We start from the raw sequence: 23123 nt of genomic DNA, 5'->3' as shown, positions 1-23123 counted from the left end.
AATTTCTCCTAATTTCCACCTTTAATATGACTCCTTTTCGATTTTGAGATCATGCAAGAACTCCTGGCTAAGCCAAGGCCACCTTTTATCACACTTTCTATTTTTCCTGTGCAGCAGTATAGCTTGCGTTTGGGCCGTTAGTAATGTCCTTTTGAAAAATTGCCAACTCTCTTCCATTGTTTTTTTCTCTTAATCATGTAAACAGGTGGTTCATTTCTGTTAGTATAGTCTTTGGAGTCAGAGATCTAAAAGGGGAATAGTAACATTTAAACACTTTAATGATAACATTATGTACATTTCTCTTTGAAGTTTGTAGTTGACTGTCTATAAATTGCTTAATGGCTAATTACCTTATGCTAATGAATGCACCTACTTACCTGTGTAGATACCTACGTTCCTGATCCTGTATCTCAGATCTATTTAAGCTTCAGCAGGAGAAGCTTGAGTTGCAAGAATGACGTCTCTAGCTCCAGTCTGGATCATGCTGATAATGGACATTGGACTATGCCCTATGAAACTAATTATGAAAGAACATTTTGCAACTCTGAAGATCACCATCTCTACCATGAACCAAACCTAAGAACTTACAGGCACATGTTATTGTCAGAGCCCTGAAAATCCAGAGATAGTTGCATCTGCAAATGTGGATGCAGATATCCTTGGATAGTTCTTGCAGTTGCAGATACCAATTTTGTATCTGTGCAGGGTTCTAGTCATCACAACCAGGAAAAAAACTTTCCAGGAGAGAAGGAGGAAGAAAGGAGCTAGGGTTTGATGGCACCCACGGCAACACAAAGTTCAGGTCCCAGTGAGAGACAGGACCCGTGATGTAACGTCTACAGACCTTTCAAAAAACAGACCATCATGCAATGAGTGAAGACCAACCTACCCTGAAACAGAAGGTAGAAGGCCAAAATAGTGACCAAGTGGACTTTGATTCATGACAAGAACCCTTAGGCTATGTCTACACTTGCCCCCAACTTCGAAGGGGGCATGGTAATCAGGTCATGGGAGATTACTAATAAAGTGCTGCAATTAATATGCAGCATTTCATCAGGCAAATTCTCCCCCACAGTAAATTCGAAGTGTCAAACTTTGAAGTGCCAACGTGCTGTGTAGCCACGGGCACTTTGAAGTGCTCACGCTACTTTGAAGTACCTTTACTCCTAAAAAAAAAGGGCTCCCCCTGGCCCTAGCTCAACCCCCACACCCCACCTCGCTCACCACTGCATGACTCTGGCTCACCCCCAACCCCCATGCCCGGCTCTGGCTCACCGCCTCTCACACGTGGCTCCGGCTCAATCCCCACCTCAGCCCTGGTTCAAACCCTCAGCCAGCTCACCACCCCACATGTGCAGCTCTGTCTCATCCTCTCCCCCTGCCTTGGTTCAAACCTCCTGTATGTGGCTCCAGCTCAGCTCCCCTATGGGTACAGCTCTGGCTCATCCCCCGCCCTAGTTCAAACCCCCTGCGCACAGCTCTGGCTCAACACTCCATCCTGGTTCAACCCCCCCAAGCCTGGTACACCACCTGAATATGGCTCTGGCTCACCACCCCTGCATGTGGCTCTGGCTCAACCCCCACCCCCTGCGTGCCAGTCCAGCTCAACTACACCCCCTGCTGTCCTAACCCACCCCAGGCTTAACCCCCCTGTGCCCCTCACAGAGCCACAGCCCACCTTCAGGCTTAACCCTCCCCAACAGACCCTTCAACCCCAGGACTTACCTTTCAAAAGGAGCTCCAGGTGCTCCTGCTGCTTCCCCAGCTGCAGAACATGGGTTCCACTGGGGGAAAAGCCACCCCCTCCCCCGATTTACGGGAAATCTGAGTTATGTGAGGGTGCGTGGGAACAGAACCCTCATGTAAATCGAGGCACTACTGTACTGGAAACCCAGAGTTCAGTCTGTGAGCAGTTTCAGCCAGGATTGCCCAGTGTCAGCCGCCCTACATTCCAGTTCCGTAAGAAACTAAAGAAATGAATTTAATTAAATAACTTAATAAAATCTTATGAAGAAACAAATCATAACCCAGATATAATAGCCATAGTTACAGGAAACATGAGCAAAAAGAAAACTACAAGTAAAATTTGAACAGTTCAGTCCACACAAACTCAGTAAGAAAAAAATGAGAGGTCCCAAAAGCTTAGATTCAGTTCACCAAACCCTCAGTTTGTGCCTCTGATCATCGAATCTGCACCATATGCTGAGTCTCTCCCCTTGCTTGTAGGGAATCCTCAGCTGAAGCCCAGGCAGCCTTTTCCTCTACTATGGATCACTGCTAAGCAGCCAGCTCACTGATTACACTAGTCAGCAACTCAGAAGTGAACAGGCTTAAAGAAACCCTGTACTAAAGTGCTGCAGAGTGAGGAACAACAGTCTCCTCTCTGCTCCTGGCTCACCATCTCCCTGCTTAGACAGGCCTTTGAGAAGCATCTACTCTACCTGCTTGCTCATGAAGTTTGACCCCAAACTACTGGTCCCAACTCCAGAAACTTCTTGGTGGAGTGGTAAATCATCCCAGCAACAGTAACACTCAACTCACTCTTACCACCCCCACAAGTGTCTCTTAAAGAGATACCTTCCTATTAGGTGCATGAGTTACATTTACACAAGAAATAGGCCCTTTGACTGAACACTACCGGCGGTAAGAAAGAACCAAGAGGGCAAAGAGTCAGTGGTGCCTAATATACTAATGCATGACCATAGCACTCAAGAGGGTACCCCTGAAGAGCCTACGAAAACTGCTAAGGCAAAAGTCTCTGACAGCTGCACCCATGGGCATGCACACACCTAGAATGGAATCAACATGAGCAATCACCCACAGAAGAAAGGAAATATAAAGAGCACGTCACCAAGGAAACATACAGGGCAACAGCACAAGAATGTAAGGACAAAATCAAGAAAGCCAAGGTCAAGAAAATGTTGGAGAGAAGAAAATGGTCAGACAAAAAATAAAGATCAAGGATGCTGCAGGTCTGCTGCTTAAGGGAGAAGATGAGCTGTAACGGAAGATGACTGGAAGGTAGAACTGTCAATAGCTACTTTGGTTTAGTCCTCTCACAAAAATTAACACCTGTCCAGACAACTAGCAAAGTTACCATGGATAATAAAGAGGAAGGGATACAAATTGGGATAAGTAAAAAACACATGAGAGATCTTCTGACCAACTTAATGTAAATCAGCAGGGCCGAATGCTATTCACCTGATGACACTGAAGGGATTAGCTGAAGCTATCGTAAGAACCCCAAGCAATAATGACAGAAGAGCCCTAGAAGACTGAGAAGGGCTATCAAGGTGCCCATTTTGAAAAGCAGGAGCCAGGGAACAACAGACCAATCAGTTTGACTTTGATATCTGAGAATCTACTATAGCCACGTATGAGACATTCAGTTTCCAAATACCTGGAGGATGAAGGGATAATCATTAGCAGCCAGCATGGATTTACCAAGAATAAATCATGCCTTGATTTCCTTCAACAGGATGACTGATTTAGTGGATGGAAAAATGTGGTGAACATAATTATACCTGGACTTTTGACACAGTCTCACATAATATTTAATAAATAAGCTGGAGGAATCTGGATTCTGCAGCATTATCATTAAATAGAGGCATAATTGGTTAAACAACTGCAAAGAAAGAGTAATTATTAATGGAGTGGTCTCAGATTAGAGGAAGGTGCAGTTCCAAAAGCATCTGAGATGAGTCTGATGTTATTTAATGACCTGAATGTAGGTATAAAGACCCGACTGATCAAGTGTGCAGATCACACAAATATGGGGGGAGGGGCCGTGTTCCTATGAGCAGAATAAACTTTGTTACGTGCACCAGTGCATGTATAGATGTGCACCTCCATTAGATACACACATGCTGCCCTGTGAATCCCCGATGAATCAGCTGAGTGGCACCTGAATCTCTCCTCAGAGGCCACCCATGCTTTCAATTCACAGGGAACACTGGCAGGGTGGAGAGCAATACTTTGCCAAATAAAGTTTAAATTCACAGGGGTCTTGAAGAACTAGGCTACAGAGAAAAATGAAATTCAACAAAGAAAAATGTAAGGTGCCACACCTAGAGGCAAGTAATAAGGATGATCAAAGGCTGGAATGCAACCCACATGAACAAAGGCTGAAGGAAATGGGTGTGTTTAGTTTAGAAAAGACGAGATTAAGAGGGACAGAATGTTGGTCTTCCAATACTTGAAAGGCTGCCATGGAAAAGATGGAGAAAAGGTCTTCTCCTGCCACAGAGGGCAGAAAAAAAGTCAATGAGGTCAAACCACAGCATGGCATATTTAGATTAAATCTCAGGAAAAACTTCCTAATTGTAAGAACAGTAAGCCAATGGAACAGACTACATTAGGAAGCTGTTGAAATTCCTTCAATGGAAGCTGGATAGTCACCTGTCTTACATGGCCCAGAAAAAAAAAACCCCAAAACATCCCCAACACTTCATCTTTGCAGGGGGTTAGACTAAATGACCCTTTGATTGACCAAGAGACCTCACTAGTTCCATTCAGGTGTCTATCCAGTATAATTTGTATTATGCATTCTAAAAATCCTCTCTCTACACAACCTCCACACTGATCAAATAAGTATCCAGAAAATAATCAATAGATGGAAAACATGACAGAAGATAGAACAGGAGTGTCAGTGATCACATTCTCAGGCTAACCAGCTGAAACGTACAGAACTTAAAATACCAAGGCATGACAGCCAGCAATTAACCTTTCAAACTCCTTCTCCACAATAAAGGTCAGCTTGTGAGTCCAGCTCCTGTTATTTGTATATTTCTTTGATTTCTTATTTGTAATAGACAAAAATCACTCAAGAGTTTTTACAGTAGAATGACTGTGACCTGATAATAAACAATCTGAAATCACTGTATGTTTTTTTAACTGGTATTGTTAGTTGGTACGCCAGTCTCTCTTCACATCAAAATTGTGGCTTCATTGTGTTAGGCATTACACTACACACACGATGTCAAGCAGGTAAAAGTCTGTGCCTTTAGCTGAAAAAATGACTACTGTTCTTCCATTATTTTCATTTTGAACCCAAAGGTAGCTGATAAAAGCATATTTTAAAGAACTGAAATACATGTTAAATAATGAAACTATGATACAAACCCTGTGCCAGATTAGGTGGCATTTTTTGTGGTGAGGGCATCTATCCACTGGAAAGTGGGATGAGACCACCACACTAATCTTAGACCAGACACCAAACATTCAAACACCCAGTACCAAACTGGGTTGGCTTCAGGAAAAGTTGACATCATGGTCATTAGTGAGGAACTCAAATAATTTCTGTTGTTTAATGCTCAGAATTTTACCCATTACTACTGAGCAGGGTTTACCACCATAACCATTGTTATCAAACATCAGATCTTTCAAGGTTCTCATCTGCTAAAATGTTCCTAAAACAGCTAGTTGAACAACTTTGGGCCATGCCTCTTCTAACATCTGGATTCCATCCCAATGTCATTTTCATTAAATTAGTTTGCCCATTGAGAAAGTTACTTCCTGTATTATGAGGGCTAAAATCCTGGTGGGATAATAATGCTGGAATGATATCAAATCTGCTGTTGTCCCCTCTTCCATTACCACCATTTCATCCTCACACGAGCCCTTTTGCTGCTGAATGGTAACAGATGGCCAAGTCCTCACAAGTCAGTTCTTCATTAGAGGGAAAATCAGTGACATGAAGTTTGGGTGTTCCCTAAATAAATATTTCAGGTCTCAGATGTTCTCACAGCATGTAGACAACCCAGTTTTTTATTTCGTATTTTTCTATATCCAGTTCACAAAGGCAACTCTGCTTATGACCTGACCCTAGTTGCAGACCATGTCAGGGAGCCAACTAGCCTGCTGCTTGCAGATCCCGTCCTTAAGGGCCAATGCTTCTATACAGGACCTTGCACAACAAAAAAACTAACAACATAGCATGTTTTACCAAAACTGAATAGCTGCTCCAATGCTAAGAAAGAAAACTTGGAGGACTGGGTGTAACAGCGCCATCGGATGATGTCTGTCATAACAAACTCTGCATGTGTATCTAAGAAAGCAAATCTTCATTTTAAGTTGAAAAATATTTATGTACCTTCTACCTTCAGCATTTCTAAATTCACTTTAAGAGCAGGCACTTAGATATGACAGTGAGTAAAACATCTAGAAGACTGCAGATATTAAGAAATAAATAAAAGTGATTTGCTCAAGACTATACAAAAAGTCAGTGGTACAGCCATGGTCAGAAGACAGCTCCTGATTCGTAGTTTCATCTGTTTTTGTCCAAGATATAAAAGAGTTTATATAGCCGTACAGCTTTTAGCAGCTGCTGTTTACTTCTTTCTAGTGTTTCTATATCCCAGAGCCATATAAAGTTAACATATATTTTAAAATGTGAGACATCCAGACAGCTTTACTCTCCTTATTACAGCCCTGGATTCAATCTGACTGGACAAGCCTTAAGAAAAGTCATGTTTTCCTTTGGAGATAAGTAAGTGATTGAAGCTAAAAGTTAAAATTCCATATTGGACAGGGGATCTAGAGGGACTCCACCCTTCAGCTTGACATGATATAACTTCTGGATTCTAATAAACTGAAAAAGGAAGTTATTTTTCTACAGTGTTCTCCTTCCCTGTCCTTCTTTTTTCCTCCTTGTTCCCTGCCTCTTGTCAATGGTGGGGAAAAAGGAATGACTATCCCTAGGATTACTTCTTTTTTTTCCTTTAAACTGCTCCTCGCCCAGCCCCAAAACTTAGCCAAACTTACTGGGTCAGCCTGCCTAAAGAAACAAAATCTGTTTCATTGCAATGCTGTTAAAAGGATAGAATAACTGTATACAATGACACAAGGGATGCAGTAATAAAGCTTTAAAAAGGCACTCACGACAGGGAACAATTAGAACCACTCCAAAATGAGATAAAATAAAAACAACTTCTAGCCTAACTCATGGCCAGTCTGGCTCTGCACAAACTGTGTAGTTGCATCGTTAAAACATACTCCACTTAATTAGCGTGAATGTTTCTCTAATGTGGAAACTGAACAATATAAAGGGATCATCATCCCTTTTTTGTTTTGTATCGCTGAACTGTGAGTTATGGTTTGTGCACGTTGTCATGTAACATGCCAACTGACCTGTCTGCAGGCCTAAAGGCCTTAAAGAGCAGCCTGCAGACCTCAGAGAGCTAGAGTGTGAACTTCCATTCCTGGTGGCACAACCAAGTTCCCATCCCTGTGTTACAGCCTGGTACCCCACAAACATAACCATGAGATAGCTACATCATCTGCTGACACCTGCGTTTAGACATGGAAACCTGAGGAGAAACCAATAACCAGGGCAACCTTGGCTTCAGCCCAGTGAGAATGCTAAAAGTGGCATTGAGTCAGTATGTGCACACCCACTAAACAGCTAAGGGATAAAAATCACTGTAAGGTCTTGCTCCGAGCTAAGTTTCAGCAGGGGACTCTGAGCCTCAGGAGCGCCCTGGACATTTTCCCCCAGCTACAGCAACATCTGCCACGGCCCTGATGTCAGGCACTTTGGGACCGGAACTCCCTGCAGCCTAAAGGGACGTAAGCATGCCAAATCGCCTCTCATCCAGATATATATACATCCTGTAGTGCTTTGTTCATCACGTGTACTATGTGAATTAATTACAATAACATAGAGTAGATAAGCTTAATAAAGTACAATTATCCCTAACTGGTTCTGTGCTGAAGTGAATCCCATAAATCCTGTCTGACCTTGGCCTTCTGAGCTGACACACACCAGGATTGAATATGTTTATTACAACTCATTGGGTCCAATTCTACCCTAGGCTGAAGCAGTGCAAAACATAAGGAAAGCCAGTTTAATCAGCCATCTTGTAATTTCCCTTCATAAGGTGAATCCCTGGGAAGCCCAGAGTCAACATAATGTGTCCAAGACCTAAGAACCAAGGACTGGTCAAGGGAACGAGGGAATGGCCAAAGTTTACCTTCATTCTCATTATCCCCAGAAGGTGGAGTGACTCAGCTGGGCACGGACTACCATGTATTCCTTTAGATTAGTTGTAATGCGAGGGGACATAACATGCTCATCTTGTGTAATGTAGAGGTGGTCTGCTCATTTCCCCCCAGACATCACCCTCAGTTGCACCAAGGGCTGCTCTGATACATTCAAACATCTGGCCTACTAGCTTTAGATTACTATCCTAAAACTTTTAGTCCAGTGATTACCAGGCACCCTCTCTCCTCCTCTGATACGAGCATAGATCACAGAGATGGAAGAGACTGCAAGGTTAAGCCCTATGGCTACTGTATTCAGTCAAGTGCTCTATAGTGTTTTGTTAAATGAGTGAACTAATAGGGCCTTCCACCATTTTTCTGTGGGAGCTTTTATTACATTGTCCAATATACTTTCATTGATAGGATGTGTTTTTGTCCACAGAATAAGGTTTGCTAAAAATGTGACATTCCCTATAGAGAAATAAAACAAAACAAAACAAAACAGACCAAAAAAAATGTTCTACTACAGTATTTTGAAATGAGCATACCACAGAATGTCACAGAAGACAGGGTATATTGTTACACAGTGCTTACTTGTCACTGTACAGGTACTACAACAGATTTAAATTGCTAATTTCCTTCTTTCTGTTTTGTGTCTTCTCTGCATTTATACCTCAGTCATATTTTTTAAAAAAAATCTTTTTATATTTATAACAACATGTGATTTTGACATTAGTTGGGTGCTTTTATGAAGGCCAAATAAAATATATATGAAAAATCCAATGATTTTTATTCATATGAAAATTCTGTAAACACATAACAATTTTAATTCCCCTATCTATCCACTAGTGAAGATATGCTGAATTTCTTAATTATCTACATGAGAAAGCTATGAGTACTTCACAGCTTCTCTGACACTGTAACTGTTACACACAAGTACCTTCACACATGAGAAGTCCAAGTCAAATACAGTGAAACTACTTGCTTGAAGTTTTTTCAGATCCCGCTGTAAAACTCTACGCCCCTCACAATATTTATAGAATACATGCACAGAAAGGCTAAATATCCCATTAAAAGATCCGCAAAAAGAAGGCCCCTCACAAGCCATTAGAAAACAAATCCTTCCCTGCATACCTCAGGTATGCCCATCACCGTGACATCATGAAAAGCACACCTAGGTAGGCCTTCTAGGTCAATATATCCAGGTACTATTGGACAAAAGAGAAAGCAAATTCCTAAGTCTAAAACTCACATACTGAAACTATCAGCTTTGTCCCTTTAAAACCAGGGTGTGGTAAGCCTCAACACCTCATCTCTCAAAGTACACAAACATATATTTTAATACAGTGTTTGAATTTTAGATTTCAAGTTCTGATTAAGAGGTTTTAATGATTTTCCAGTATTATAATCCTGCCACCACATTCACTTCATCCCATTTACAGCATCTAAGGGAGAAGAAAAATCTGACATTACAAAATGTAAGGCTGACACTGAGAATACTACGTTCTTTTTGCATACCTGTGTTTTGCTATTAGGTATGAGGTTGTAGTTATTCTGGAGCTGTCCATTTCCTTTGTCTTTACCTGATTTAAGAGGAAAGAAATAAACAGACAGGACTATTATTCATATTCTTCAAGACAAAACAAAGCATTCTATTTTTTCCATATTATTTTTCAATGGCTATCAAGATAGAGAGATTTGTTCCTTCTGCCAGTTGCTACAGACTGTGTTTTAAGTTTAAGTTTGAGCACTTCTTTTTCCCATATTGTTAATGAGGAAAAGGATGTGTTGTAATTACACATGACCAAGGAGAGGGCTGGGTGGGAGGACTGCTAGCAGGGAGGAAAGAGGGAAAAGAGCAGGGTGAGCTGTTGAAGTTTGCTACCTTAAAGTATTTTAAGTATTATTTATTGGTTGCTGGCTGATAAAATTCTGCTATTGTAAATACAGAGGAGAAACAATCCCTTTTTCTTAAAATCTCAGGGCCATATTTTAATGGTATTTAGGCACCTACAGTGATTTTCAAAAACGGCTAGATGCTTAAATCCTATTGAAAACCATGAGTGTTAAGCACTGGATGCTTTCAATAATCCCAGTACGCACCTAAAGTCCTTTAAAAATTTGGCCCTTAAGATCCAAGTCCTCATTCCTCTAAACAGTAGCTACTGCCCATAACTTCAATCCATGCCTAGTCCCTTTGATGCTACTGGGCCTACACTGAGAATAAAGTTTCATGGGATAATGGGTGCATTCAGTCTTCAATCCCAAACAGACAAAAAACGGAAAACAACTTAAAACATGCAAAGCAGTGTAAATTAGGCCTGATCCTCAGAGATGCTGAGCTTGAACAGAGTTGAATGATGTAACGCCAATGGAAAAAAAGAAGGAAACACTGTTCTGGGATTAGCAGAATTGTTGTAAGCAAGACATGAGAATTCATCCTACCGCTTTATGTTACACTGAATAGACCTCAGTTGGAATATTACACCCAGTTTTGGGTGTTACATTTCAGGAAAGATGTGGAAAAACTGGAAAAGGTCCAGAAAAAAACAATAACAATGATTAAAAGTTCAGAAAAATATGACCTATTAGGGAAGACTGGAGGAGGGGGGGGAAGCCAACTCTAGGCTTGTTTAGTCTAGCAAATAGAAAACTGAGAGGGGACATGAAAACGGTTTTTGAGTACAAAATGGTTATTGCAAGGAAGAGCGAGGAAGACCATTCTCTTTAGTCTCTCAGGATTGTACAAGAAGCAATGGGCTAAAATTGCAGCAAAAGTGGTTTAAATTGGCCTTCAGAAAAACTTCCTATCAGGGTGGTTAAACACTGGAACAAATTGCCTAGGAAGGTTATGGAATCTCAGTCATTTGAAATTTCTAATAGCAGGTTAGATTAATACCTATTAGGATGGGCTAGATCTGAGTCCCAAGATGGAGTGCCGGAATTTGACCTTTTGACATCTCCGCATACTTCAAGTGCTAGTGATACTTTTTAAAGTCACCAATAGTCCTACTTACAACAGCTTCATTAATAAATAAATCAAGATGCAGAGCTTCACCATTTAGGTAGTGTCTGGTAGCATTAGCTGGTCTTCTGTTAACCCACAGGCACCATGGCTTTGAGCAAGCTCCTGGCTGCATAGAGAAGGAGGGCTGGAACCCAGCTCCCGCCTCGCTGAAAATTGGCTTGTATGCCACTCTTGGCACATGTGCCAGGTGTTGGTGATCCCTGTCTAGATCAATAGTTTTCTAACTTTTTGTATTGGTGACCCCTTTCACACAGCAAGCCTCTCAGTATAACCCTCCCCTTTTCAGTGAAAAACGGGGTGGGTCATTAATTTAATGGGAGTTTGGGGTTGTCAGCTCCATGACCCCTGTAAACAACTTGTGACCCACCTGAGAGGCATTGAGAATGCCTAGTTTCTTCAGTAAAGGCAAAAAGAATTTATAGCAAAAGATACAGTGCACCTCTAAGTTTGATGTACTTCTTAGTTTGAGGTTTACTGCTGTGTTTTGTTTTTAACCATATTGTGCAGTAACCAAGTTCCTCAAGATGTGGTTCTCTATGGCTTTCCTACTTCAGATGCACGTGCACCCAAGGGGCCTTGATCAGAGATTTTTCAGTGGCAGTGCAAATTCAGCCTGCACATGAACTCTATGAATCCTCATGCCCCATTGTGGTATCCCCTGATTTAGAAATATGTCATTGGAGTTTTGTTTTTTTTTTTGAATTTCTCAGTAGGGAATGACATCTTGCAGAATGGTCTCGCAGTCTAGGAGGAGGATGAATGCCGACAGATTCATGACACTAGATGATACATGCAGAGATCCACTGCAAGAAGCTTTGAAGAGCGACTGTGGCTCCTTTGGATCTGTCTGAAACTGAACACACGGTGGGGGAGCAGCTTACTGAGTGATTTGGTTGTTTCCAAACAGAGAAGTAATGCCCTTTGGACACTGACGATTTCAAAGACAGCTTCGATATTTTGCATGGTATGGTTTTTGGGGAAAAAAATTATTATCTGAAATTCAGACGACAAAAAAAATTTAGGATTTAAGACTTTTCCTTAAACATTGTAAAAGAAGTGATCTGCCATCCATTAACACCCCCTCCCACACCCAGTTCTTCTTTGTGAAGAAGTGATGGCCACCAAGAAAGCTGCTTTCATGTATTGGTGAAGCAACAAATATGTAGCTTGAGGCAAAAGAGTGTTTTGTCATGCAATTAAGGATGAAGTTTAAGAACATTACGGGGGTAGGATTCCTAATCTGTGGGGAAAGATTCATATGTTTTTTGAGAAACCTTGCTATTTTAGGGTGAGCAAAAATTGAAAAGCCTTCCATAGATGGGTGAAAGGACATTTGCTGTGTCTACACGTGCCCCAAACTTCGAAATGGCCATGCAAATGGCCATTTCGAAGTTTACTAATGAAGCGCTGAAATGCATATTCAGCGCTTCATTAGCATGCGGGCAGCAGCCGCGCTTTGAAATTGACGCTCCTTGCCGCCGCGCGGCGCGTCCAGACGGGGCTCCTTTTCGAAAGGATGCTGCCTACTTCGAAGTCCCCTTATTCCCATGAGCTCATGGGAATAAGGGGACTTCGAAGTAGGCGGGGTCCTTTCGAAAAGGAGCCCCGTCTGGACGCGCCGCGCGGCGGCAAGGAGCGTCAATTTCGAAGCGCAGCTGCCGCCCGCATGCTAATGAAGCGCTGAATATGCATTTCAGTGCTTCATTAGTAAACTTCGAAATGGCCATTTGCATGGCCATTTCGAAGTTTGGGGCACGTGTAGACACAGGCTATAGCAGCCAATGGAATCTTGAAGGAACTCATAACAAGACCTGATCTTTTACATTCTAACACGTAGTAAGCTAGGCTTGAGGAAAGAGGAGAGAGAACAGAAGAAAACTGTTGAGAGGTACAACAATTGTGAAATTTCTTCCATTTCTGAAGCTGAGTACTTGGTGTAAATGCTGTCCTATTATAGAACAATGTTGAACAGGAAATCTCTATTCCCAAGAACTACCAAAGAACTACCAAGAATCACAGAAATTTCAGTTTGAGATGAAGTATCCGATAAGCATTGGGGACAACAGGCAGCAACTGATTAGCAGTCTCAGTGGTTAAAGGAAGTGAGTTGAATTAGGTAAGGATACCAAATCTGTCTCAACCAAGCAAGTGCAAATAAAATGATCTTGACCTTGGTCTTGGTGGGTATGCATCAATATGGCCCTTAACCATGATATTAGGAATTAAGACTAGAACAAGACAGTATTTATCACCTTTCTGTTGAGAACACTGGAAAAGAGATCCATTTCTGGAGCCCTCTTAGGTTAGAAATATGCTGTTTACAACATGTGAGGCCAACTCCCTTTTGTAATTCTGGGAAAACTGCCCACTGATGCCATCAGCTATGGTATTTTATTTACCCTGGAGATAAAAAGATGAGATGACTCTTTGGCTGGCTTTGATCCAATCTGAGAATTTGTTTGCCTTAACACAAAGCAAGGGAAAGTGCACCTTGCCATGTCAATTAATGTAGAAGACCCAGGCCACACTGTCAAGGTCATGACCTTCACAAATTTAGTTCTGATCAGTGGAAGGAACTCAGTGCAAACACTTCTGACTGTTCTCAATTCTAGAAGGTTGTTGTAAAGAAGCAGCTTTTGGGGAGACATCTGCCTGGGAAGGTGCATGACCCAGAAGGTGTGTGGTACCAACCCAAAAGAGATGCATCTGACGTTACAACTATGGTAGGAAGAAGTTGAATGAAAGTGACTCCGTCACAGACCTTGTGGGGGTGTGGAGATCCTATCTCACATAATCCGGAATGCAACAAGGAACAGACAACTGCTTGCCTAGGCAGCATATTCAGTATATAAACTGTCCTGAGCCATCCCTAGAGACACTCAAGATGTAACCTAGCACATTGAGCTATAAAGGTACAAGATGATAGACATCCTAAAAGTTGGAAAAAAATTAATCACCAAGGTTTGAAGATCTACCTGAACTACTGAAATTTCATTTTTAGGTTCATAAGTCCATCCATAGGTAAGTGACTCTGGGCTATCATGGCAGTCAAAGATGCTCTTGTGAAACCTATTTATTTGTCCTGAGGTCAAAGTGGACTTGCCAAGATGGAATGAAAGATCTATATTGTCACACAGAGACCTTGTTGTTGTCAATAAAATCACTTGGTAAGATTACCCTGAGTAACTAAACATCATGGTAGGAGAGGACAATTATCTCCAGTCAACATAAGTGGGCAACAGCAACCGCAATAACCTTTGAGAATACATTGTGGGCAGAGAAGTCAAATGGGAGCACATGGTACTGTAATTATGGCTGACTGTAAAAACAAAGAAACCAGTTTTCAGAAAGGTGAACTCAGACATCAAAATACATGACAAGTGAAGCATTGACTGATTACGCATTCTCTTAATATTGGCTCATTACTAGCATCCCAAGTACCCAGGACTCTGATGAGCGGCAATACATGAGTTTGAACCTCATAATCTCTAGATTTCGAGACTGAGTGTCATGGAAGGCCAGGGTCCTGTCCTCAAAGGATACTGTGGCATCTACCATGATGATAATTTTCTGGTCTTTGTTGGAGACGATGTCCAGTTTTAGTTATTTGTCCATTCCAAGGATGCTGGATTTCCTGGCAACTTTCCCCAGGTGTGGAGGGATGGCTCTGATCTTGGATGGCATTGTGTCATGGCTGCCAGGCTCTAGAGGGGACCAGTGAAGCTACACAAGATGTGGGATAGCATCTCATTGGCACAGCAGCATTTCCTGTGTCTCCTGCTCCGATTCCCAATTCAAGCGGCCGATGGCTCTGTTTAGTGGGATGTCATCCAGCAGGGTCCAGTGGATAAAACTCCAGTCAGCAAACTGGGTGAAGCTGCCCCTGGGAAGCAAATGGTTGCTGACATCCCATTTACACATCACCTCAAATGTCTTGCCCTGATCGGGCTTCCATTTCAGATTTTCCACATATTGACTGCCAACAGCATGCTTCAGGGTCCTCTCTGGTGTGGTTCTGGCTCACGGTGTGATGATGCTACACTCTCTGTTCTTCACCTGATCCACACCAAGGTTTAGCTTAGCCACATTTTGAAATTGGAGCCCAGTATTTTTCTGAATCTCATTCAAACACTGGGCTGGAAATTTTACATAAATAAGCTCTCTTATTAGAATTTCTATTCTTCCTGTTTTCAGTTGAAATAGAAATACTGAGTACATATTTCCAAAAGTGTTCACAACACTCTCTCTTTACATAAACAGTACTTGATCAGAAATTAACTTATATAAATGTTTGTGGTAAGTAAATTAAGATAGGCTGTAAATGTCTGCAAAGCAAATCTGTGGATTTTACTTAAACACATTTTTGAAAAAAAAAATTGCAGAATTTGACTTGCTTTCTTTCCAGTATAAAATGAAAAATATATTGTGTAACATATGTTCATATAATATGCTGTGTAATTACTCATGAACTGGGATTTATTCCAATAAAAAGAAAATATATTTCAAAACATTCAAGACAATCAACTTTTCCCAAACGTGCCTTTTTTTGTTGTTGTTGAGAATTTGCATAGTCCAGTGAAAATAAGATTTGTGATACAAGTTCTAGGAAGGCAGCTTAAATCCTGCCCAGAACAACAGAGTGATTACTATTTGACAGTTGTTCACTATAAAACAGGCGTAACACCATCTCCCTACTTGACAGTGCTACTGTGCACATAAATTAACGTTTGAGAGGGTTAAACACTGCATTGATGACAGCCATGAAGAAATTAAAAACCCCTCTATGTTTAGGGTTTGAATGGTGTGCATTGAGTCATGCTGCCACGCATCATGGCAAGGGGATCAACAGAAATATTGAACTGCTTCCCCCCATTACTGAGTGCTGTCCAGCCTGAGCACTAAATTTGGCATGAATCCTACAGAGAAAGCAGTAGGCCAGATTCCACAAGATGTTACATAGCCCTTTTACACCGGGTTCAGAGACATTAGAGACTCATAAGGGGAAAATCAAACCTCCAGATCAGAATGGTACAGAATTGCTTCAGTCAGCTTCACAGACCAGGACCCCATTGTATTAGGTACTGTACAAACACACAACAAAAACATAGTCTCTACCCAGCTTATTACCAATCTGAAATCAGCAACAGGAAGCATGAAAACATTCAGACTAGGGGCCTGCTCTTGCTCAAGCTGAAATAAATAGTGAAATTCCCATTAATGGCACATGGAGGAAGACTGGCTCCAGAAAACAGTGCAGCCATACATGGAAAATATTGAAAATGGTCCCAGTTTCATGACAGTTCCAATTATGCTGACTTGCAACATGTTCTGTTGATGATAACTTGAATGGAACCTTAGGCACACAACAAATTTTGGGGCAGCATTTCAAGTTTTACAGATTCCTAAAAAAAATGCTCGAAATAGAACTGGAATTTATTCACATGACTGACTACCCAGCATGCCAACAAACTCATCTATAATAGATAACTTAAAAAGAATGAAGAAACCTTGCTGGCAAATCAGGAATTTGGAAGTTCAAGGAAATACTGCTAAGTACTTACTAGACAGTATAGTTTTGTGATTGCAACTCTTGCTCCAAATCCCATTTTCTGCACTGTCTTTCACTCCAAATTCATAAAGTGTGTTGGGCTTCAGGTTCTCCACTACTGTCTCCGTAATTGGACAAAGCTGAAAACCCCATTTCTTGTTTTTATCCTTTTCCCTGTAGCGAACTGTATAAAATCTGTTAAAAAAAGTGAAAGAACTTTTCTTCACAATGAGGACATTCATTCCAATGAATATTTTTAAAGAACGCTTTCCACTCTTTCAGAGAAAGAAACTAAGAAACAAAGTTTCACTTGAGAGTTACGAGAGAAAGTGATATGAAATTTCTTGCAGAGTATTCTGTACAAAAGGCCAGTTCTCTTGTTCCTTCCTGACCCTTTGAGTCACCAAACCATCACAAAGATGTTGGGACAGCCATTCTATCTTCCCAGCGGGGGTACAGCCAATTTAGACAGTTTTTATATAAACACCCTCCACAGCCTCCAGCTTCCAGCAGAGGTGGCGCACTGGGAGTGGGAATGAATGTAGTTAGGGTGTTACTCTAGAGCAATGCTTCCCAAAGTGGGGTATGCATACCACTGGTGGCACGCAAAAGGATTTCAAGGGGTACACAGCAGAAAATAAATTTCTAAAACTCAGGAGATAAGCACCGGGGTGGCACTGGCAGGAGGGGTATACACATAAGGCCGAAGTCCCAAAAGGGTACATGAATGTTTTAAGTTTGGGAAACACTCCTGTAGCGTGTATAGTAATACTATGTGAATAGTACGTAACTGTTCTCCTCATTTAGACAAGCCAGCAATCTTACTTTACACACAGCCCGTCTTGTACTCTCTAATTTATGACAGAACCAGACCCAGCGCACTGTTGGCCCCTGGAATCAGGGAGGCACAAGCAACTCCTCCCCGTCCCTCTCCAACAACAAACAGATGCTGAGTGTGGCAGAGAATGTGGCCCTCCAGGTTTCTAAGAAAGGAGGAGAGGGTACGGGGGGCATGGTGAAATCCAATGGAGGAGGCACCATCTAGTCTGACTTTCTGAAGTACCCTGGGAAAGATAACCGTAGTGGGAAAGGCATACAGGAGAGGGCCCTTCCATGACCTTAAGAATGTATTATATCATCCACAGGCATAATGTCTCGTAGAATGACAGCTTCATCTGGAGATAATAATGACTGGCCAAGAGGGGATGTTACAGGCTCCTGTTCCTCCACGTCCAATGCTAGTGTCATCTCTCTACTTGTAACCGCTGAGGTGATGGAGACTGTGGTGGTGGTGATGGGGCCAAAACATGTGATAGCCCAAAAGAGGCATGGCCCAGTATAGCATGACCTCGGAATTAAGACCCATCAAGAGAGTCCCAGATAGGGGAGCATCGACTAGGAGAACAGTGACGGCAGTGGTTGCAGTGGTAGCAGCTGCTGGAATGGCGGGAACATGGTGATTCATATGAGCACCTGCGCTGGTCCCATAAAGGATCTCTGAGGTAGGAATAGAACAATTTGCAGGACATCCTAGAAGATGGAGGCAGTGAAGGGTACAAGTGCTGAAGGAACTGACCAGGGGCTGTGCACAACTTGACCTGTTGCTCACAAACAGGGAAGAACTAGTAGGAGAAATAGAAGTGGGTGGAAACCTGGGCTACTGTGAGCATGAGATTGTAGATTTCAGGATCCTGACGAAAGGAAGAAGGGTGAGCAGTAACATACAGACCCATGATTTCAAAAGAGCAGACTTTGACTCCCTGAGAGAACTGATGAGCAGGATCCCTTGGGAAATGAAGATGAAGGGAAAAGTGCTCAAGAGAAATAGCACTATTTTAAAGAACAAACCATCCTGCTGCATAGTAAGAAATACAAATATGGTAGGCAACCAGCTTGGCTTAACAGGGAAATCCCCAGTCAGCTTAAACTCAGAAAGGTACATGCAGGAAACGGAAACGTGGACAGTTGACTGAGGAAGAGTATAAACATACGGCTGGAGAATGCCAGGGAGTAATCAGGAAAGCGAAAGCACAGTTGGAACTGCACCTGGCAAGGGATGTGAAGAGTAACAAGAAGGGTTTCCACAGGTATGTTAACAATAAACGAGATATCAGAGAAGGTGTGGGGCCGTTACTGGATGAGAGAGGTAACCTAATGATGTAGGAAATGCTGAAGTACTCAGTGATTTTTTTGCCTCAGTCTACACGGACAAAGTGAACTCCCACATGACGGTCCTAGACAGTGCAGCATGGGAAGGTGGAGGGCAGCCGTCTGTGGGGAAGGAACAAGTTCTGAACCATCTAGAAAAACTAGATGTACAAAATCCATGGGTCTGGATTTAATGCACTCAAGGGTATTGAGGGAATTGAAAGATGTCATTGATGAACCTTTGGCCATCATCTTTGAAGACTCTTGTAGATTGGGGGAAATACCAGATGACTGGAGATAGGCAAATGTAGTACCCATCTTTAAAAAAGGAAAGAAGGACAATCCAGGGAACTATAGACCAGTCAGCCTTATCTCAATCCCTGGGAAAATAGGGGATCCTCAAGGAATCCACTCTGGAGCACTTGGAAGAGGGGAACGTGATCAAAAGTAGCCAACATGGATTCACCAGGGGCAAGTCCTGCCTGACCAATCTGATTAGCTTCCATGATGAGGTAACAGGCTCTGTGGACATGGGGGAGTCAGTGGATGTGATATACCTTGACGTCAGCAAAGCTTCTGATACAGTCTCCCACAACATTCTTGTCCATAAGTTAACGAAATATGGATTGGATCTTTGGACTACAAGATGGATAGAAAGCTGGCTTGAGGGTTGGGCCCAATGGGTAGAGGTCAATGGTTCAATATCTGGATGGCAGTGAGTTTCAAGCGGAGTGCCACAAGGCTTGGTTCTGGGGCCAGTGTTGTTCATCCTCTTCATTAATGATCTGGATGAGGGACTGAATTGCACCCTCAGCAAGTTTGCAGATGACACAAAACTAGGGGGAGAAATAGATACGTTGGAGGGTAGAGAGAGAATCCAGGGTGACGTGGATAAATTGGAGGACTGCGCCAAAAGAAATCCGATGTGGTTCAGCAAGGAGAAGTGGAGAGTCCCGCACCTGGGGCGGAAGAATCCCACACATTGTTATAGGCTGGGGACAGACTGGCTCAGCAGCAGTAGGATGGAAAGGGACCAAGGGGTTATGGCAGATGAAAGGCTGGATATGAATAAACAGTGTGCCCTTGTAGCCAAGAAGGCTAATGGCATACTAGGGTGCATTAGGAGGAGCATTTCGAGCAGAGCTAGAGAAGGAGTTTTTCCCCTCTATTTGGCACTGGTGAGGCCATATCTGGAATACTGTATCCAGTTTTGGGCCCCCCAGTATAAAACAGATGTGGATTTGCTGGAGCGGGTTCAGCAGAAGGCAACATAAATGATTGAGGGGCTGGAGCACAAGACCTATGAGAATAGGCTGAGGGATTTGGACTTGTTTAGTTTACAGAAGAGAAAACTTAAGGGTGATTTAATAGCAGCCTTCAACTTCCTGAAGGGGAGCTCTAAAGAGGATGGTGAGAAGCTGTTCTCAGTGGTGTCAGATGGCAGAACAAGGAATAATGGTCTGAAGTTCAAGAGGGAGAGGTGTAGGCTGGATATTAGGAAAAATTACTCTACCAGGAGGGTGGTGAAGCATTGGAATGCGTTGCCTAGAGAGGTGGTGGATTCTCCATCCCTAGAGGTTTTTAAGTCCCAGCTTGACAAGGTCTTGGCTGGGATGACTTAGTGGGGATTGATGCTGCTTGAAGCAGGGGGCCGGACGAGATGACCTCCTGAGGTCCCTTCCAGCCCTGTGATTCTATGATTGTATGACGGTACTCTCTGTCATGATAAGCAGCAGTTAGAAAAGGGGAGGGTGGTCTGCGTAGTTCATAATAGTGTGGACTCTGCCTCTCCAGCTGTCCCAATCACATAAGGGGTGATCTCAGTGCCAAACCCCCGAGCAGGTTGACCTTTCGGGTTAGTACAGATGTAGACTTAGGGACAACTGATGCTTAAAGCCCAAAAGAAAAATAACAGAGAAGTACCATGTTAGTCTGCACTCCAACAAAACAAAGCAGCAGAAATGTAGCACTTTAAAGACTAACAAAATGACTTATTCAGTGATGAGCTTTCGTGGGACTAACCCACTTCTTCAGATGAATTTCATTTCCAATACACACGGACATTTATAAATGTACTTATAAATGTCAGTCTATATTGGAAATGAAATTGACCTGATGAAGTGGGTCTGTCCCACAAAAGTTCATCACTGAATAAATCATTTTATTAGTCTTTAAAGTGCTATATTTCTGCTGCTTTTTCCCCCCAAAAGAACAGAGATGGAGACCCACATAGCAATCAAAGATTTAAATGTCATTTTCATTTACTTCCTTCATCTTTTTTACTCCTTTCTCAACAATTTTTTGTTTAAATTAAAATCAGGCAATCAGCCACCACAATTAAAAGGCACATGTACAATACAACTGTAAATGTATATGAATTTCCTTATGCCGTTGATATACACACATGAACAGAAAAAACCTACGGACTTTGTACTGCAATTTCCAATAGAAGTTAACAACCCAGATTTTGCCTTTAAGGAAAGATATGAGGAGATCACACTGCAGATCGATGTGCTTAATTTGCAATGAAGGAAGTTTTGTGGCTCATGTAATTAGGTGTGAGCTGTCTAGAAGAAAAGGAATATTGTCCCTTTAAGGGCTCTCTTCAGTGGAGAGAATGAAAGAAGAATAGGGATGGATAGGCAGGACAGGAAGACTTTGGGCACAAATTTTTGTAGAATGGCAATTAAAGTTAAATGTGTGTGTTAGATAAGAGTGTTCTTTTGAAGAACTAATGAAAAAAACGCATGCCTGATGATCCAAGCGTTAAAAGCTGAAATTGAATATTCAGATTGAGCATCTAAGTATCTATGCATGGATTTCTAGAGATGTGATTTTATGTGATATCTTTTATATTCTTCCACCACAAACTAATGAAATATTTAAAGCAAATTTTCAATTAAGGTTCTGTAGACATAGTAATGCACAACTGTTTTTATCAGCAAATCAGGTTGGCACGTGCCTGTTAAATGGTTTCATTACTACTAAAAGGTCTCTTTCACGGGTTCAATGTTATGTTAATGGGTCTGGCAAGCTGGAAGGCTTTTCACTTTAAAGTTAACAGATACACTTTGGAAGGAGACAAGTATCAGAGAGGTAGCCATGTTAGTCTGTATCTTTGAGAACAACAAGAAGTCCTGTGGCACCTTACTGACTAACAGATATTTTGGAGCATAAGCTTTCGTGGGTAAAGACCCGCTTCATCAGATGCATGAGACTCATGAGTCTCATGTATCTGATGAAGCGGGTCTTTACCCATGAAACGTTATGCTCCATCTGTTAGTCTATAAGGGATCATAGGACTTACTGTTGTTTTGGAGGGAGATTTATCAGTCTGCAGTCTGTAACAGCCTGCGATGGGAGCCTACAGGAACTGTCAGAGTAGGGATAGGAAGAGAAGAGAGGTTGACTACAAAGATCCACAGAAGGCATTGCCTGCTTTTGCCTCTTATATCTGCTGACCATGCAGTGACCAAAATTTTTCAGTCAACTTCAGGCAGGTCACAGCCTTAGAGCTTGACCTTGCTGAGAGCTGAGTGCCAGCTAAATGGTGTTGAGCTTCTTCTATCACTTCTCTCAGCGCTGAAGGAACTGACTATTTTGCAGGAAGTACTCAACACCTGATGGAGAAAGCCCTAAATCTGACAAATTATGAGTAGTAAGGGGACTTCGAACTTGCCCCGGCACTTTGAAGTACCAGTGGGTGCGCCACGGCTAGACGAATGCCAGTACTTCGAAGTTTAAAACTTCAGAATTGCAACGGGGGAGGAATTTGCTTAATGAAGTGCTGCCTATGCACGGCAGCACTTCATTAGTAAACTCCCAACACCCTAATTACCATCCTTCCTTCCAAGGAAGGTGGTAATGTAGACACAGCCCACATGTTTTCCATCCCTAGAGTCAGTGATATGTCCAGAAGCTGGTTCCAAAGCACCTAGCCTATATTATACAACATTTGTATAACAGTAGCCATCTGGACACCTATCAGATGGTAAAATTTGTGACTAAAAAATTAAAACCCTTTATGTGGGCACTACGGCACATCTCTTTCTAAGAAATCACATTTATGGTATACTGACGGTAACCACCACAGAGGTTAACTTCTGCACAGAAATTTTAACACTTCACAGATGATGAGTTTTATGTGTTTCAGTATCTGTTATTAGCTAGAATGTGCCATGACGAAGAATATCAAAATTCTGATCTTAAAAAGTGAGTCACACTACAACTGAAGTAAAAGATAAGGCTGGTGAGTCACTTGAACGATGCTTACTTTGAAACTTCTTAAAATGGTATCAATGAATTACTGGATAAGTTTGTGAACAGAGTTGGCAAACAAAAAGGGACTGCCTTTTTGCAAAATGTATTTTTTCAGTAGGAGGAGGATCACCTTAACCAGGACAAAATGTCAGAAACACG

The 23123-nt window shown here is 42.1% G+C and overlaps 1 protein-coding gene across 3 annotated transcripts in view; it reads right to left on the bottom strand.

The window, feature by feature from the left end:
• ABI3BP (ABI family member 3 binding protein) overlaps positions 1-23123 on the bottom strand; it is a 451725-nt gene that overhangs the window by 198510 nt on the left and 230092 nt on the right. For all 3 annotated transcript variants that reach the window (XM_074999360.1, XM_074999369.1, XM_074999377.1), the window contains 2 exons: positions 16570-16751; positions 9499-9563 (listed from right to left, as the gene is read on the bottom strand). In XM_074999360.1, coding sequence (XP_074855461.1) covers positions 9499-9563; positions 16570-16751 — 247 coding nt within the window. The remainder of the gene's footprint in view (positions 1-9498; positions 9564-16569; positions 16752-23123) is intronic.

Source organism: Carettochelys insculpta, chromosome 1 (genome assembly GCF_033958435.1).
Source record: "Carettochelys insculpta isolate YL-2023 chromosome 1, ASM3395843v1, whole genome shotgun sequence".
Classification (NCBI taxonomy): Eukaryota; Metazoa; Chordata; order Testudines; family Carettochelyidae; genus Carettochelys; species Carettochelys insculpta.
This window is presented reverse-complemented; position numbering and strand designations above follow the sequence as displayed.